Source organism: Rhinatrema bivittatum, chromosome 2 (assembly GCF_901001135.1).
Source record: "Rhinatrema bivittatum chromosome 2, aRhiBiv1.1, whole genome shotgun sequence".
In the NCBI taxonomy this organism is placed as follows: domain Eukaryota; kingdom Metazoa; phylum Chordata; class Amphibia; order Gymnophiona; family Rhinatrematidae; genus Rhinatrema; species Rhinatrema bivittatum.
In genome coordinates, this window is record NC_042616.1 from 816000626 (window position 1) to 816019222 (window position 18597).

An 18597-nucleotide genomic window follows, 5' to 3' on the forward strand; every position below is an offset into this window, starting at 1 on the left:
CCCTGAGCTAGGATCGTCTTGGCGGATAACATCCTGAGGAGAATATGGAGATATGAAAGAGGCATGGAAGAGCTGGCGCTGAAAAGAAACCAGGTGAATAGGAAGGTAGCTACACTTGTTTAGGGAGCCTAGCATGTGTTGTGGACATAGGCTACTACTGTAGAGTTAAACTAACAGCTGGGTCTGTCTTACAGTGATGACTAAAGGTTCCAGAGGAAACCCAGGTGCTCCGCTTCGACCTGGGAATTGGACAGGTGCTAGATGTTAGGAAAAACTCTTCCTTACGAGTCGTTATTGACCCAGAGCCCCAGCATAGTGTTAGGAGACATGCTGCCCCTCTAAGCCAGTATGGACGCATTGCGTCACCATGGTATGAGGGGACACTTCGTCCTTTGAGCCAGTCATAGCTAAATAAATAAAAAAATCAATATTTACTGGTTGATCAGTCTTTAATTTGAAGTGAGGTTTGCCGTGTACTGCTCTGCTCTCAAGGTGTGGGTAGTACTGCAGAAGCTATGGGCTGTCATTAATTTCAGCAAAGCCTGCAGACGGAGCACGTGCTGGCATGTACAGAAAAGTCCACAGGGTATCTCCAAATGGTTTTAATGCTCCTCTGCCATGGGTTAGCTTACGGAAAGCCCTGGCTCGCGGTACTTTTCACCAGTAACAGCGCTTGGCTTTCTTCAGCCATGTATGATTGTGTGAGAGATGAAAAGGCCAAGAGTTGGGCAGCAGTACCTTGGAGTAGTTTAGATCTAGCAGTTTCAAGTTCAAATTATTCCATCTCTTATTGGATTTATTGGATGTTGTGCTGCAGTGTATTGCAGTCTTACTGCAGTGTGGCACCATCATGGGTGGCAATATCAATAAGGAGAGCTGCAGGGGGTGTGGGAGCCTCACGTACGTCTGTAGTACAGGGGAGAGCTGCGGGGGGTGCGGGAGCCTCACGTACGTCTGTAGTACAGGGGAGAGCTGCAGGGGGCGTGGGAGCCTCACGTACGTCTGTAGTACCGGGGAGAGCTGCAGGGGATGTGGGAGCCTCACGTACGTCTGTAGTACAGGGGAGAGCTGCGGGGGGTGCGGGACCCTCGCGTACGTCTGTAGTACCGGGGAGAGCTGCGGGGGGTGCGGGAGCCTCACGTACGTCTGTAGTACCGGGGAGAGCTGCAGGGGGTGCGGGAGCCTCACGTACGTATGTAGTACAGGGGAGAGCTGCAGGGGGTGTGAGAGCCTCTCGTACGTCTGTAGTACAGGGGAGAGCTGCAGGGGGTGCGGGATCCTCACGTACGTCTGTAGTACAGGGGAGAGCTGCAGGGGGCGCGGGAGCCTCACGTACGTCTGTAGTACCGGGGAGAGCTGCAGGGGATACGGGAGCCTCACGTACGTCTGTAGTACAGGGGAGAGCCGCAGGGGGTGCGGGACCCTCGCGTACGTTTGTAGTACAGGGAAGAGCCGCAGGGGGTGCGGGAGCCTCACGTATGTCTGTAGTACAGGGGAGCTCTGCAGGGGGTGCGGGAGCCTCACGTACGTCTGTAGTACAGGGGAGAGCTGCAGGGGGTGTGGGAGCCTCACGTACGTCTGTAGTACAGGGGAGAGCTGCAGGGGGTGTGGGAGCCTCACGTACATCTGTAGTACCGGGGAGAGCTGCAGGGGTGTGAGAGCCTCACGTACATCTGTAGTACAGGGGAGAGCTGCAGGGGGTGCCGGAGCCTCACGTACGTCTGTAGTACAGGGGAGAGCTGCAGGGGGTGCCGGAGCCTCACGTACGTCTCTAGTACAGGGGAGAGCTGCAGGGGTGTGTGACCCTCTCACCATGTTATAGATTTTATAATTCTCTGAGCTACAATTGGTGCCCAAAGGGTTAACCCTTAGAGAGGATAGGAATGAGGGACAACTCCTTTTCTCTTATGATATTGCTGGCCCCTGCCATTCTGCATCACTGACTGAATTCTGCCGACTGCTGCAACAGGTTCTTTTGCTCCTGGGCATAGCTCCGGATCTTGTTTTGGAAAAGCCAGCTTATGTCCCATTTTTCCTCTCAGCTTCCTCAGACGCATGTCGCTTTGCGTCCAGTGAGTGCTCTGGTTGCATTGGGTCCTTGATAATCCAGGATCCCTCAAATGCATGTTGAGCTGTGTTGTTCTACTGCTCCGGGTATACTTGGATACAGGTTTCTCAATGTCTGGGTGAATTTGTGGCTCGCTCAGAGACGTATCAGTTGCTGTTCTTTGTCCTGCTTTCCTCTACCACGTCACTCTCTCTGCTGCTTGTTCTTCCTTCCTCCCACAGACAGGTCCCTGTGGTCACAAGGTGCTTGTTCCAGACTCTGAGACAGGTCCCTCTGGACACGCAGGGCTCTCTGTCCAGTGCTTGTTCCAGGTTCACAAACACATCAATCTGGACTTTCAGTGCTGTCCATCTGGTGCTTGTTCCAGGTTCAGACAGACACGTCTCCGTGGACATTCGGTGCTCTCTGCTCGGTGCTTGTTTTGGTTTATGTAGACATGTTTCTCTGGACACAGGTTGCTCTCTGCCTGGTGCTTGTTCCAGATTCAGACAGACACGTTTCTCTGGACACAGGTTGCTCTCTGCCTGGTGCTTGTTCCAGATTCAGACAAACACGTTTCTCTGGACACAGGTTGCTCTCTGCCTGGTGCTTGTTCCAGGTTCACACAGACACGTTTCTGTGGACACAGGGTGCTCGCTGCCTGGTGCTTGTTCCAGGTTCACACAGACACGTCTCTGTGGACACAGGGTGCTCTGTACCTGGTGCTTGTTCCAGGTTTACACAGACACGTCTCTGTGGACACAGGGTGCTCTGTACCTGGTGCTTGTTCCAGGTTTACACAGACACGTCTCTGTGGACACAGGGTGCTCTCTGCCTGGTGCTTGTTCGAGGTTCAGACAGACACGTTTCTGTGGACACAGGGTGCTCTGTGCCTGGTGCTTGTTCCAGGTTCACACAGACACGTTTCTGTGGACACAGGGTGCTCTCTGCCTGGTGCTTGTTCCAGGTTCAGACAGACACGTTTCTGTGGACACAGGGTGCTCTCTGCCTGGTGCTTGTTCCAGGTTCACACAGACACGTTTCTGTGGACACAGGGTGCTCTCTGCCTGGTGCTTGTTCCAGGTTCACACAGACACGTTTCTCTGGACACAGGGTACTCTCTTCCTGGTGCTTGTTCCAGGTTCACACAGACACGTTTCTCTGGACACAGGGTACTCTCTTCCTGGTGCTTGTTCCAGGTTCACACAGACACGTCTCTGTGGACACAGGGTGCTCTCTGCCTGGTGCTTGTTCCAGGTTCACACAGACACGTTTCTCTGGACACAGGGTGCTCTCTGCCCGGTGCTTGTTTAGGTTCACTCGGATGTCTCTCTGGTTGCAGGGTGCTCTGTTTTCCGTGCTTGTTCTTGGCTGCACCAGCCTGAATGATGCTGCTGTTTTATTTTGCCTTTAGTTCTTTGGCTTTCTGTTGCCTCTGAACATGAATCTGTTAGTAACTGAGTGATCTGCTTCTCTTTCAGACACCTGCCAATGATGCATTGGCAGGTAATGCTATCAAGCGAGATGCTTCTAATTCCCCCAGCACCCAGCAGGTGAGTGATGCCCTTTGCACCCTGTTGTACACAGCGTCATCCTGGCAAACACTAAAGTAAATGAATGTACACAGAAACAACTGGTCCATTTCCGTTTTCTCATGTGTGAACAACTGGAACTGCTGCTCCAGTCACTTCTATAGTTCCTTAATTTTTCTGCTCCTCCGCACACCGTTGCCATCCCGGTGTCTGCATCCCCCTACTTATAACAACCCTTCCACTTCTGTCTCTCCCATTCATACTCCTTCCCTGGAGTCTGTCTTAAGTTCCAATGCACCCGTCGCAACTAGAAAGTACAGCGGAAACCAAATGAATATTTGCATGCAAGTCAAACTTGTATAATTTGTCGTCTTGCAAGTTTGAGTTGATGTGGCCACCTCTGGGAGGAACAAGCTTTTGCAGCATGAGCTGCTTAAAGTGGCTGTCCAGGAATATGTCCTGATGCAGAATCCAGGAAAATGCTGTAGGTGCGTGCCTTCCAGGGTAACAAATTCATTCTGTTGTGCAGTGACAAAGCGTGTAGCGGGAGGTCCTTTTAGGCATATTCAGATAAGTAGACCTGACCCTAAAGTTACAGAATCCCCCACCCAGACAGCCCAAAAGGTCTCCACGATGCTCAGCAGCTTCTAACGTCTCCCTGTATGTAAGGTGCCTCTGTCACAGATAGGAGTCAGCATCCTGTCCCCTCCCTTCCCCGAAGGTGAAAGACTGAATTCATTACACGCTTTGTACAGCGTCTGCGTACCTTGCGCTGATGGTTAGACTTTTCCCCTGCTCTCCTAGGCGTATTAGCACTCATTACGCCTACTGCTAAGTCCTGGAGAGGCCGCAGCCAGTGACTAGGTAGAGCTCCCGGAGGAGACTTGTCCGTTGTGCAAAGTCTGTCTCTTCCTCTGACCTTTCCTTTTCTCCTCTTTTCCTTCTCTCTCTCTGCTTCTTCCCTTTCTGGTGTCAGAAGCCTGAAGCTCCTCGATCTGCTCACCTCTTGGGCAGGGAGACGCGGTTTGTAAGTGGAGTTCTGCTTGCTTGTGTGCAAGGGCTTCGCTTGCTTGGTGCTTCTCTTTTAGCAGACCTAACATTTTTTCACGAGGGGGGGGGCCGTGACCTAATCCATCTTCTTCCAGGACTCATCCACAGTCAGAAATCTCTCCTCCTCCTTCTCTTCCTCCCATACTTCCAAAAGCTTGTAATGTTTCAGAGGCTACCAAAAGCCCTTATGAGATGAGGCTTAAGGACTGAGATATGGACACCTGAAGGGAGAGGAGAGACGGGGTGGGAAGGAGAAGATAGAATAGAGAAACTCAAATACCTGAAAGATATTAATGATGCACAAGAAACAAGAGTGCGAGGCTTCAGGGGATAAACTCAGAAATATTTCCTCATGCATGCCTTCCCCCACAACCGCCATCACTAAACCCTCTTCCCAGTGATGTCTCCATTTTTAAGGACTGGCTTACTGTGAAGAGTCCTTGCCACTGATCCTCTGTGTGAGTTTAGTCACTCTCTGGATCCTGTGGGAAAACAAATCATTTATTTGCAGCGTGAATGTTACTGATGGTAAGTAACTTTGCAATTGATGAAGCAGTGTTTGAGACTCTCCGCTGCATCCAAGGGTCTCTCAGGTCACCAGCAATAGGGGGGTAAAGAACCTGCCCTTTCTCTGTACTTAACCCAGATCAGTCCAGACTCCTGGGTTTTGCCTCCCTGCCAGCAGATGGAGACAGAGAAAGTTTCACTGACACTGTACATAACCCAGGGTACCACCTGCTGTCCCTCAGTATTTCTCTGTCTCCAGCAGATGGTGGATGGAGAGATAGAAAAAATGAAGATTAAAAGACAAAATTTCTGGATCCTCCCAGGGGGTTGTGAGGTCCTGGTGAGGCCATTCCCCCTGGTTTGAGGTAGAAGAGCAGGGGGTTGGTGAACCTTCTGATAGCTCATCTAGAGGTCTGTGGTGTGGACATCTGGTGGTCCAGATCCCTCATCCCTTATGAGACAGCGGTGGAACCTGCTGGCAGTTCTGCACTGCAAGCCCAGTGGAGAAGGGAAGTATCCCTTTTATACGGTTTGTCCTGGGCTGGGTCGCTAAAATTTGGTGAAAGAAGAAGACTGATATAGCCAGTGGTCTGGCTCTATTCTGATCTCCCATGCAGCCTGCGCTCCTGGAACCTGAACCTCTGCACCAAAGGAAAGTATTGGTTTCTAGGTATCTTTATTTGCCGGTTTTAATTTCCTTATACGCAAAGCATGTTTAGCGAGATGCTGGTTCTTGATCCCAGTCTCCATGGATTCTCGGCCAGTCAAGAGGCCTAAGCTGTTGAGAAGCTTTTCAGGCCAATTTTCGGTACCAGATGTTAAACTGATCTGGGCCTAAATGCACTGAAGGTGCAGGCAGGCTTAGTCGTGTGGTAGTCCACGATAGTGTTCTTTTACCGCGTGTGTGGGCATCTGTGCGCATTCTTGCTGTGTGGCGGTTGCATTCACAGGGTCCTATGTGCATAAGGCTGCGGCCTAGATTTAAGCATGTATATCTGTGTCCTAGACATGAGCGCATACTTGCGCAGGTACTTGTGCATGTAAGACCACAACCTAAACTTGAGCGTGTATTTGCACAGGTACTTGTGTGTGTGTGTGTGTACGACCATGACCTAGTCTTAAGCGTGTATGTGCGCGCGTCCTAAAGGGGTATGCGAGTATGCCCTGGTGGCATTGGTGTGCGCTCAGGAGGCCGCCTACAGTTGAAGTTCAGGAGAGCTAGGTGCCAGGGACAAACAGGTCCAAGCACCTTGCTATTTGAGGCTTGCCATTTCATAGCAATTCTGCACTCACTCTCTCTCCGTTTGTGACAGCGCTGATTAGAAGCTCAAAGCGATTTTACTACTACAGCTTTTGCCCATTTTGGGACACCCCCTCAGCCTATGGTGTCTCTGGAGAGGAGTGAAATGAGAGGCGAGGCAATGGTCAGTTCTTCTCTTCCCTTTTTCCCAAGGGCAGAAGCTTCCCCGAGAGAGGAAGGTTGGAGACAAAGTTTGAGCCTATGGGTTCCAGTATAGAGCCATCCTTCTCCTCCTCTTCCTGGGTGGAATGTTTCCAGGGCCTGTACACCTTTCTGCAGGGGCGCCCAGCAAAGATGAAGCAATCTACTATGTAGGGATTGTGTGCTCGGGCCTCCCATTTGTCAGTCACTGCAGGCAAATTCCACAGGGAGCCTGTCCCTGGTAATGTTTAAGGGGGTGTGGATCATGACACATCGGAGGATTCCAATGGGGAATTGGCTTTCTCACCTCTAGAAGAGGGAGGAATTGCATATGATTGAGAGCCGCTTCAAACTGCTCAGATTTTTCCCTTTTTCACAGAGATGTCTTGCTGAGTTTGTTGGCTCAGACTCTGAACATGCTCGGCATGGCCCAAGTCTGTTGGCTTAGTCCCTGAATACGCTTAGTGTGGCTGGAGGTCAATTTTAAGTTAAATGTCCTGTTTCTTTTCCCTTCGTCTCCAATTCAAGAAATATTGGATTTAAAGAAGGTAAACTCTGAGGTCCAACTCGAGGTCCATCATAGCGGCAGTACGCAAAGGAGATTTCTTGGCATCGCTTGCCTTGATAGAGGTGTATCTGCACATAGCCATCAGGCTGGAGCACCAGAGATTCCGGAGGTTCATGGTCCTAAGGGAACATTTTTGGTTTTGAGCCCTTCCCTTCGGCTGGTGATGGCTTCATGTTCTTTCATCAAGGTGATGATGGTGAGGGTGCCGCACTGCAAAAGGAGGGTGTGTTGATGTATCCGTATCTGGATGACTAGCTTATTCATGCGAAACCAGATAACCTCTGTTGACCATCAGTACAAAAGGTACTGATGCATTTGAAGTCTCTAGGATGGTTGGTGAACCTAGTAACGAGCCATTTAATACTCTTACAAAGTCTGGATTATCTGGGAGCTCAGTTCAACGCACTGGCAAGAGTGTTTCTCACTGAGAGAGATTGCTGAAATTGCAGAGTCCAATTAGGCATCTGCTAGAGCTTTTAGTGCCCAGAGTCTGGGACTATTTACAGGTCCTGGGTTCTATGGCATCAACATTGGAATTAACGCAATGGGCATTCGCACATATGCGGCTTCTGCAGGGGGCTCTTCTCTCCCACTGGAATCCTTTATTGGAAGAATTTCATCTTCCTCTTCCATTAGAGAGGGAAGCCAGGAACAGTCTTTCATGGTGGCTTACTTGCACCAATCTAGAGTCTGGTGGGGAACTTGAAATTCCAAATTGGATAATAGTCATCACCAATGCAAGTCTCTCCAGATGGAGGACAACGTGGCAAGATCAGTCTATGCAAGGCCAGTGGTTGAAACAGGAGGCCTCATGGCCTATCAATCAGTTTGAGATGAGTGGTGCATTTTGCGTTGCTCATCTGTCTGCCAAGGTCACATGGCCATCCAATATGGATCCTGTCGGACAATGTGATAGTGGACTACATCAACCATCAAGGCAGAATCAAGAACCAGGAGTTGGCTCGAGAGGCCCCAGAGTTGATACTCTGGGAAGAGCAGCACTTGGAACGGCTGGCCACATCTCACATCGCCAGATTGAACAACATTTAGGCAGATTTTATCAGTCGGATAAAGTTATACCCCAGGGAATGGGAGCTGTTGGAGGAGCAAGGTGTCTCATTCATGGAAGATGGGGGTATCCCAACTAAAGAGGAACACAAGGTGTCGCAGTTTTACAGCCGCTGAACAGAACATGGTACAATGGAATCGGAGCTCTGGTACTGTCATGGTCTTGAGGGATTCTTCTTTGTCTTCCCTCCTGTGGCCTTGGGTGGTCAAGGGATTATAGCAGATAGTGAAACATCCAAGCAACGTGATCATTGTAGTTTCAGAATGGTCACATTGACCATGCTTCCCAGATTTGATCAACATGGCCATAGATGGGCCCCTGAGGTTTGGACATTTTAGTCTACTGGTTTCCACCACGGCCCAATATTTTTGGGTCAGGTGCTCACTTCTGTCTCATGGTTTTGCTTCTGAGAGGGACATGTCTGAGAATGAGGGGATATTCTGAAGCAGTTGTGTGAATTTGGAGAATTTCCAAATCCTGGTCTGCTGTTGATGGAGTGCAGCTTCAGTCTGTTCAGGCTATGGTGTTGCATATTTTGGCTTTTCTACAAATAGGTTCAAGTAGCGACACTGGGTTGTCTCCTGGGTAAGGTGCAAGGGTAGCCTCTGTCCGCACATCCAGATGTTATACGGTTCCTTCAGGCAGCTAAGAACTTGCGTCCTCAGGTGTAGAACATTTGTCCATCTTGGAATCTGAATCTGGTCTTAGAGGGTTGTGTAAGGCTTGGTTTGAACCACTAAAGAGAGCTACAATTAAGGACTTGACTCTTTAAAGTGGTTTTCTTGGTGGCTATTTGTTCAGCCAGGATAATTTCGGAGCTCCAGCTGCTGTCATGTTCAGATCCCTTCTTACAGATGTCTGATTTGTGGGTATCTGTATGCGTGATGACTTCTTTTCTGCTTGAGGTAGTCTTGGTGATCCTTCTTAGTTAAGACAGTAGAGCTTCCAGCTTTTATGGATTTGGATTCCTCTGTGCCTCACGCGGGGGAGCTTAGGCTTTTAGATTGGAGGCATGCATTATTGAGGTATCTAAAGTCACTTATGATTTTCGTAGATTGCATCACCTATTTGTAGATAAGATCACCTCTTTTTAGTGTGGAGTGGTCCAAAGAAGAGAAATAAGTCATCTAAAGCTACAATTGTGCAGTGGCTGAAGAAAGCGATTGAGTTGACTTACATTTCTAAAGGGCGCCTGCTGCCGGGGGAGGGGTTTAGTGGTGCACTTGATGGGTTCTCAGATGACTTCCTGGGCTGAGTCACAACAGACATCTCAGCATGAAATTTGCTGGGCAGCTACTGGGAAGTCATTCAACCCTTCTGCTAGGCATTATCTCTTGGATGTGGGGGATCCGACTTCCATGTGTTTTAGTGAGAGTGATCTACGAGCAGAACTCTCCAGGTCCCATCTGAGTTCAGGGGAGCTCTGGTACATCCCAGGGGTCTGGACTGATCTGGATACATACAAGGAAAGGAAAATTGGTTCTTACCTGCTAATTTTTGTTCCTGTAGTACCACAGATCAGTCCAGAGACCCACCCGCTGCTCATACTGTTCCTTTGTATATAATACGAGTTGTTTGAGATTTTTCAAAGATGATCGTATTTGTTAAATTTGGGAAACTTTTCCAATGACTTTTTGGGCAACTTCACCTCCTCCCAGCTTGTTGGAGGGGAGCGAGTTTGCTTAGAAATTTAAGGTTGTTCCTGTCATCTTGGCTTGGGTACAGGTCAATACTGAGGGGACTGCAGGTGGCACCCTGGGTTATGTACAGTGTCGGTGAAACTTTCTCTGTCTCCATCTGCTGGCAGAGGTGCAAAAACCCAGGAGTCTGGACTGATCTGTGGTATTCCAGGAACAAAAATTAGCAGGTAAGGACCAATTTTCCTATCCCTTGGAGGTTGATAATGGCACAGTTTAGGTGGGTGTGGAGGTACATTACCATGATGGTGCCTAGGAGTAAGGGCAAGCACTTTTCATGGCTGTCCTCCCATGAGAAAGCAGAACCTGATCAGAAGTCCCTGTCTTCTAGTCTAGGCACCGCCAAAGGAAGGTACTACCGTCTTTCCCCATACCCCAAGGCACCCAGCTTGGACCCTTTCACAGATATTTGGTGACCTCTCATGGCCACGTCTGCTGGTGTTAAGGTACCTGATTGTAAGGGCCCACAGTTCACCCCCAGAGAAGAGCTTTTGCCATTGCCTTGTGCGTAGATCCAGGTGGGATGTGGTGGTGGTGTTCGGCCGCTGCTCCTTCCTCTGGCCGTGGAGTGGTCTGCACTGTGTTTTGCTGGTTGTAAGCTTGCCTCTTTTTGACTTTTACCTAGAGATCATGCCAGTTTGCGTTTATAAATATATCCGTGCATTCTGTTCTCTTTGTATGCTCCGGTCTATGAATGCTCGATTGCTAGCAATCCCTTCGTTTAAAAGTGGTGACCTGCTAGAGAGCTTTTTCGATAGCTGCTCAATTCTGTGCAATGCTCTCGCTCATGAATTGCAAGATGAGGGATGGTACATCATGTTTCAGAAAAAATTAAAAGCTGTGTTTGAACCTGCTTTGCTTAACTAGTAATTTTTGTTAAGGTTTTTTTTTTTTGTTGGTTTTTTTTTTTACTATATTTATGTAAATTTCGAGTGTTTTGTGATTATGCTTTGTACTTGTTTATATTCTGTTGTTGGATTGGCAGAATACAAATGCTAAACAAACAAAAATATACTGGGATTTACGTGAGGATCTCTTTACCCAGGAGCATCAAACAAAGCAAAAGGGGCACCCTGAAGGGCCAAGGGGAAATCGATTTTTACCACCTTAGCAGAACGGGATTCCTAGCTCAGCACCGGGGCTATAGCACTAACTGACTTCTGGGGGGTGGAACGATGCAGGGAGACTTCGGGGACGAGGGCAGATCATGGAGTTTCAGCTGCTGCCTGTGCCAGGGACTTTTTTCCACCTTCCCCTGGATTGCCATGTGGACAGGGCTCGGAGGCAGAAGATCTGTACTTGACTGACCCTTGTTTTGCCCATACGTAATTGGTGTAATGAGTGTTCAGAGGGCTCAGGGAGTTTACCCCTCACCTCCTCTTCTCTCTGCCTTTGCTTTCTCTCTCCCCATCCCTCTGCCCTTCCTATCCCTGATCTCCCTCTCTCTCTCCCTCCCATCTACCCCTAACTTTTACTCTCCATTCCTATATCCCTCCTAATCCTAACTCCTTACTCTCTCCTGCTCTCTGTTCTTCCTATCTTCAATCCCTTATTCTCTGTCCCCTATCTCTGCTTTTCCTAGCCCCATCCTCTTCCTCTCTCTCTTCCTCTGCTACTTGTAGCCCACCTGATTTCTCTCTTCCCTCCTCTTTCTGCTTGTTTTTGCTTTTCCTGTCCTCTCCTTTGCTTCTTCTTCCTGCATGGGGGTTTTGAGGTTTGCCGTTCACCTCATCCTTAATGATGGTCTTCCTAACTCGGCGGTCTGCCGAGGTATTTTTTTTCTTTTCTTTTACTTAAGAAGTACAGAAAAGCAGTGTTAATACCTGAGAGCTAAATGTATGTCTGAGACGCACACTTTTTTTTTTTTTAATGCGGAGTGGATGAGTAATAGCCTCATTCACATGCATTTGCAGGTGAGGAGCGCTATCGCATTCACTCTGCATCGGACGCGCGTTAAATTGGCATTAGGGGGTGGATTAGCGCCTATTTAACCCGCGTCCAACTGTGGGTTGTACAGTGCGCTTGGCTGAGCGCACTGCATTGCATCGGCCCCTGAGTGTGATGCATAACCACGCCCCATGTGAGACAGGCTTCCACATGATCTGCTGCCAGCCTAGGAGCACTAGGAAAAAGTGCTGCTAAGGACTCGAGAACTGAATTCTTCATATCCATGCCAGATCAGAACAGACGAGTGGGTTATGTCCCCCTGCCAGCAGATGGAAATAGATGAGAAAAGCTCAATGCTGACTTGGCTCACCCGATAGTGGGTTCTGTCTGGTCTTGCCTTCGACTCTCCAAAATGTCTCTGTCTTTAGCAGGTGGTGCAGAAATGTGGACTGGTGCAGCAGCTAGGAGAAGGCTGCTCCTAGGAGGGCCGCAGACTCTGGTTCCTGATGGAGACTCCTAGTGGGACTGATTTTCTCTTTCCCCTTGAAAACCGACTCAGTTGGGGGTTTGAGTTTCTACACTGATGGGTCAAGCACCATCTTTGTCCTCAATGTCTTTGTCCCCTTGATGGGTCCAGCAGTGCGCACTCCCTTTGTTCTAAGAGTGCAAAGGGGATGTAGTAAAGCTTATTTAAAAAAATTAAAAAAAAAAAAAGGTTTGCAGCAGTGTTGCTTCCCTGTCGCCTATGGTCCTGTTTCGAATATAGACTTGGTCAGACGTTCTGAATTAATCATCCTTCTCGCTTTCCCCCTCCCTCCCGCTTGCTCCTGGTAGGTCTGTGAAAAACCGTATGACGACACAAATCACAGCAGCTCAGCGGGTCAGCCACGTTGGCGGGAGCAATCCACAGAAGATTTGCACCCTGCCGAAAGCAAAACTGGATGGGTTCCCCCAAATCAAATCCTGGCAAGCACAGTGGAAGGCAGTGCTGTAGGATACATGGAATAGGAGCTCATCAGCATTCCCATTTTGGTGGGATCAGCCATCATTTTACTGCCAAAAATAAATGTCAAGCACGCCAGGCTCTTTACCTCTCTCTTCCCGCCAATAATCAAGCAGGGAAGTTTAACTGGGGCTGCATATTTTGTCTCTGGCATGGCAGAGCCAGTGCAGTTTCTCTTCTATATTATTTCAGGAGGCGAATTTATGTGCGTGTTGGAGCTCCTTTCTCATGTCCTTCCTCCTCCTCCCTCTACGCAAATGAAGCTTCCCAAAGAGCCTTTGTAGGACATATTAGGCTTATGATGCTGAAGATTGCTGAGTGGTCCTGCTTGGACAGTGCCTTTTGGATTCCTCTTTGAGCTCTTTCCGGCCCATTCATGTCCCTACACAGAAGAACCTTGGCAGCGTTGTGGTGCTAGAGCACTCCACTGACTGGGACAATCCTAGGCAATTATCTGGACAGGAGGAGGAGGAGGAGATTGCTTATCCAGCAGGTGGGATAATGCCTCAGTACAAAGGAGGCGGTGACCCTTAATTCTGAGGCACGACTTACTGCAGCTCTCAGATGAGCAGTAACCTGTAGAGGGATCCCATATTCATGGGTGCTCATAGGCACCCATCTCCAAGTGCTTCCTTTTCAATGCACAACCAAGCTTTGGAATCTGTTACTAGAGGACATGTTCAAGGCGACTAGCATAGCAGGGTTTAAAAGTGGTTTGAACAAGTTCCTAGAGGAAAAGTCCATGAAGAATTATTTCATGCTGATTGAATTGCCCCGGATTATACCTCCCCTCTCATCCTATAAGGCTCACGTCTATGATACGAAATAACCATGAAAGATACTCTAAATCCTCTGCAGGAGACGACTATAAAATGCCAACTGTTCATGCTGCTCCTCTCCTGTTTCCAACAGTGGCCAAGCCAGATTTCAAGTACCAGGCAAGTACTCAAACATTAAGTAAATCCCATGCTACTAATGCCAGTAATAGCAGTGGCTATTCCCTAAGTCATCTTGATTGATAGCAGTTAATGGACTTCTCCTCCAGGAACCTATCCAAACTGTTTTTAAACCCAGCTACACTAACTGCACTAACCACATCCTCTGGCAACAAATTCCAGAGCTTAATTGTGCGTTGAGTGAAAATGAATTTTCTCCCATATGTTTTCAATGTGCTGCTTAATAACTTCATGGAGTGCCCCCTAGTCCTTCTATTATCCGAAAGAGTAAATAACCGATTCACATCTACTCGTTCAAGACCTCTCATGATTTTAAACACCTCTATCATATCCCCCCTCAGCCGTCTCTTCTCCAAGCTGAACAGCCCTAACCTCTTCAGCCTTTCCTCATAGGGGAGCTGTTCCATCCCCTTTATCATTTCGGTTGCCCTTCTCTGTACCTTCTCCATCACAACTATATCTTTTATGAGATGTGGCGACCAGAATTGTACACAGTATTCAAGGTGCGGTCTCACCATGGAGCGATACAGAGGCATTATGACATTTTCCATTTTATTAACCATTCCCTTCCTAATAATTCCTAACATTCTGGTTTGCTTTTTTGACTGCTCAGCACACTGAGCCGACGATTTTAAAGTATTATCCACTATGATGCCTAGATCTTTTTCCTGGATGGTAGCTCCTAATATGGACACCATCATCATACAGTGGGAGCACTGAGAGGAGAGGATCACCTTGCTGGTGGCTGAAAGGAATCAGTAAGTTTTTGCTTGGGACATTGTCTTTTTTAAAAGTATTTGGGAATATTATTTAGTATGTTTGTCCTTTTAATGCTCAGTAAGGCAGCGAATAAACAAGTTAGACTGTTTGTATTTTTTTTTTATATTGATTTTTATTGTAGTGACAAAAGCAACAAACAAGTGCAACCATACAACTCCAATAGTCACATTTTCCTATACCCACAAGTGTATGTACAGTTCAAACAGAGAAAACTGATTCAACAAATGCTGATGTCCAGCCACACTCTTTTAGGCCAGAAACCAGCGATGGAGAAAACTCCAAAACTCTACATACAGTTAAACAGGTCCCCAACTCCTCCCCCCCCCCCCCCTCGGGACATCGGTCAGAGGAAACAAAAAGAAATCCAACAAGTAAGGTCTGGAACCAGAAGAGAGATGCAGGCAGGTTTTCCCCCCTCAGTCTACCCCAATGGTAAATCATTAAGGAGTAAACTGCGCACAGCAGGAGAGACAAAGTTTAGATACGTTTCCCAGCAATTCACAAAATGGGCACAGGGTCGAAACCACTCAACCTTAGCAATATACTTATCCAACAGACAAGCCTGATGAATTGCATTACGAAGTTGTGTTAAAGTTGGGGGATCAGCTACTATCCATTTTTGTAAGATACATTTCTTCGCTAACAAGATCACCAGTCGAAACCACCACCTCGTAGTCGACTTAGTAAAAGTTATGCCCCGACTATCATCCCATAGAAAAACATTAAAATGAAACGCAAAGCGAAGGGCACATGTTTGTTGGAGGTAGAGATGCACCTGTCGCCAAAAGGAACTAATCTGAGGGCAGGCCCAAAACAGGTGACCCAGTGTACCTCGGGGAGCTCCACACTTTAAACAACAGCCTGTACTGCCCGTCCCCATCTTACTCGCTTGCGCAGGGGCCACATAAAATCTATGTAAAAACTTAAATTGCAGTTCCTGTAAAGGGAGGGGGACAGAAAAAAAAGCAGCTCGTGAGAAACACTGACGATAATAAGGTGTAGTGAGAGAGGTGCCCAGTTCCCTGTTCCAGCCAGCTACCACTCTCACCCACAAAGGAGGGTCCCTATGGGCTTCTAGCAGGTGATACCAAAAGGAGAGCCTATGTCGCGTGGGGTCAGCCATATCTAGAAAATCTGATAAAAACTCCCAAGCAGGATGGTGCGGATCGGGCAACCGCAAGGCATGAATATAGTGTCGAACCTGCAAATATGCATAAAAATGAACATTAGTTAGACCATATTGGTCTCGCAGCTGAGAAAAAGAAAACAGCTGGTTGGAATCATCCACTAATTGCCATACAGATTTAATGCCTTTCTCGTACCAAGAGCCAAAGACCCTGTCCTGGATACCCGGTGGGAAATCTAAGTTGCCTCGTAAGGGCAAAAAATGTGTTACCGCCCGGGGAAACTTAAAACGCTGACAGGCCCATCGCCATGCCACGTACACCTGTTTGTATTTTTAAATAGTCAGTAGGGCAGCTAGTAAGCAGAACTGAGTGTTTGTATTAATTAAAAAAAAAAAAAAGGTAGCCAGAAAAGTAAAAAGTAAAAAGGTTGAAAAGTTCAGGTCAGTTAATTCCCTTGGAAAGGTGTTGAGGTAGTGTGATTTGGTTCGATCAGGTACCAACATTTGTTAATCAAGAGAGCAATGAGTCACTCTGGCTAACTAACTGAGGTTAGACTGTTTGGATTTCCCAACCCACCCTTAGCTCATCCGGGATCTGTATTGGGACCCGTACTTTTCAATATATTTATAAATGATCTGGAAAGAAATACGACAAGTGAGGTAATCAAATTTGCAGATGATACAAAATTGTTCAGAGTAGTTAAATCACAAGCAGATTGTGATAAATTGCAGGAAGACCTTGTGAGACTGGAAAATTGGGCATCAAAATGGCAGATGAAATTCAATGTGGATAAGTGCAAGGTGTTGCACATAGGGAAAAATAACCCATGCTATAGTTACATAATGTTAGGTTCCATATTAGGTGCTCCCACCCAAGAAAGAGTTCTAGGCATCATAGTGGATAACACATTGAAATCGTCGGTTCAGTGTGCTGTGGCAATCAAAAAGGCAAACAGAATGTTGAGAATTATTAGGAAGGGAATGGTTAATAAAACAGAAAATGTCATAATGCCTCTGTATCGCTCTATGGTGAGACCGCACCTGGAATACTGTGTACAATTCTGGTCGCAGAATCTCAAAAAAGATATAATTGCGATGGAGAAGGTACAGAGAAGGGCTACCAAAATAAGGGGAATGGAACAGCTCCCCTATGAAGAAAGACTAAAGAGGTTAGGACTTTTCAGCTTGGAGAAGAGAAGGCTGAGGGAGGATATGATAGAGGTGTTTAAAATCATGAGAGGTCTAGAACGGGTAGATGTGAATCGGTTATTTACTCTTTCAGATAATAGGCTAGGGGACACTCCATGAAGTTAGCATGTGGCACATTTAAAACTAATTGGAGAAAGTTCTTTTTCACTCAACGCACAATTAAACTCTGGAATTTGTTGCCAGAGGATGTGGTTAGTGCAGTTAGTATAGCTGTGTTTAAAAAAGGATTGGATAAGTTTTTGGAAGAGAAGTCCATTACCTGCTATTAATTGAGTTGACTTAGAAAATAGCCACTGCTATTGCTAGCAACGGTAACATGGGACTAGACTTAGTTTTTGGGTACTTGCCAGGTTCTTATGGCCTGGATTGGCCACTGTTGGAAACAGGATGCTGGGCTTGATAGACCCTTGGTCTGACCCAATATGGCATGTTCTTATGTAACATTGAGACCCCAAAGAGTAAGGACTGACAGAAGCAGCCATTGCCCTAGAAGGGTGAGGCAACTCCACAAATGGATTTCAGATCAGCCCTGGTGAAGCATCAAGATGAACAAATTCTTTTGACTAAAAAAGGAAAGGAGCCAGGGAGTTTGGTTATCCTGGTAGGACCATGATCAACAATCACTATCCTGCGTGTGTTCCTGCCTGAACATTCCTTGGATTGCATTCTGAAAGTGAAAGCTGGGGTGCTCATTCAACTTTTGCTCTGGTCAGAGGATTCTTCTAGAAGATACCTTCCTTTCTCTTTTACAGCCTTGATCATTAAGAGAACCAAGCTACCTAGCCAAGGATACTTAGTCTTGGAGTTTACAACCTTCGGTTACACAAAAGAGGACCATGTAGCTGAACTGACTTAGTTTGAAACCTCTGCAAGGTCCAAGAGGAGATGATATTTCCCTTTGAGGGATCCATCCCTTCCAACTTGTCCTTCTGCCAGAGGATATTGGGATGAAGGCATAACCCACAAATCTCGCAGAGAGCAGACACCGGCTGAGACTTGCTGCAGGGGACACAGTCATGGAAGCACTCTCACTGTTGTCCCAGATGGGATGTATTTTCTGAGGAATCAATGCAAGTCTTCCACTGGAGGTGGTCTCCTGTACTGGGAACCCAAGCTTAGTTTTAAAGGGGTCTGACCCACCTTCTTCTTGAGACTTACTGGGTAGTGTCTCTTTTAGTCCTGTTGTTGCAGTCAGCCTCCTCGGTTGCCATTGCACCCAATGCTCCCCCTCTTTGGAGGGTAGTGTCTCACTTCTGTTAGAATCAGGCTTTTCTTATGACTGAGAGAGCCAGGACAGAGATTACCATTCCCAAGTCCACTGTAGATCATTTTGGAGATGTTTGTAGGTGACCATTTTCTTTTAGAATAGGTCTTTAGTCTATTGAGGTGTCTTGTTAAAGCACAGTGGTTTCTAAGGTACTGATTTCAGGAAGCATCAGTGAGCTGATTGCTTTGGCCTACTCCAGTAAGAATTTGCAGACACCAGAGGGCCAGTGAGACCAATTGAGGTCCTTGTAGGCAGAGTCAGAACCTGTCTTTTCAGCAGATAATGGCAGGGGTGTGCTCTTATCGCTATTGCATTCCTGCCCTAAGCACTTCAGCATGGGTGTGCAGTCCAGTAGAGACTATGCTTTGCAAACAGGAGTCCTGAGACCTATAGTAGCTTCCCCCACCGAGTCTGATGGAGCTTGGATACATCTCACTTGCCCAGATCTGTCTGGCATG

At 47.5% G+C, this 18597-nt stretch overlaps 1 protein-coding gene across 13 annotated transcripts in view; it reads left to right on the plus strand.

Annotated features, from left to right (window-relative positions):
- SCRIB (scribble planar cell polarity protein) overlaps positions 1-18597 on the plus strand; it is a gene marked incomplete in the record, with an annotated part of 447609 nt that overhangs the window by 369358 nt on the left and 59654 nt on the right. For all 13 annotated transcript variants that reach the window (XM_029592269.1, XM_029592271.1, XM_029592272.1 and 10 more), the window contains 2 exon segments: positions 3529-3600; positions 4556-4606. In XM_029592269.1, the coding sequence (XP_029448129.1) occupies positions 3529-3600; positions 4556-4606 (123 nt within the window).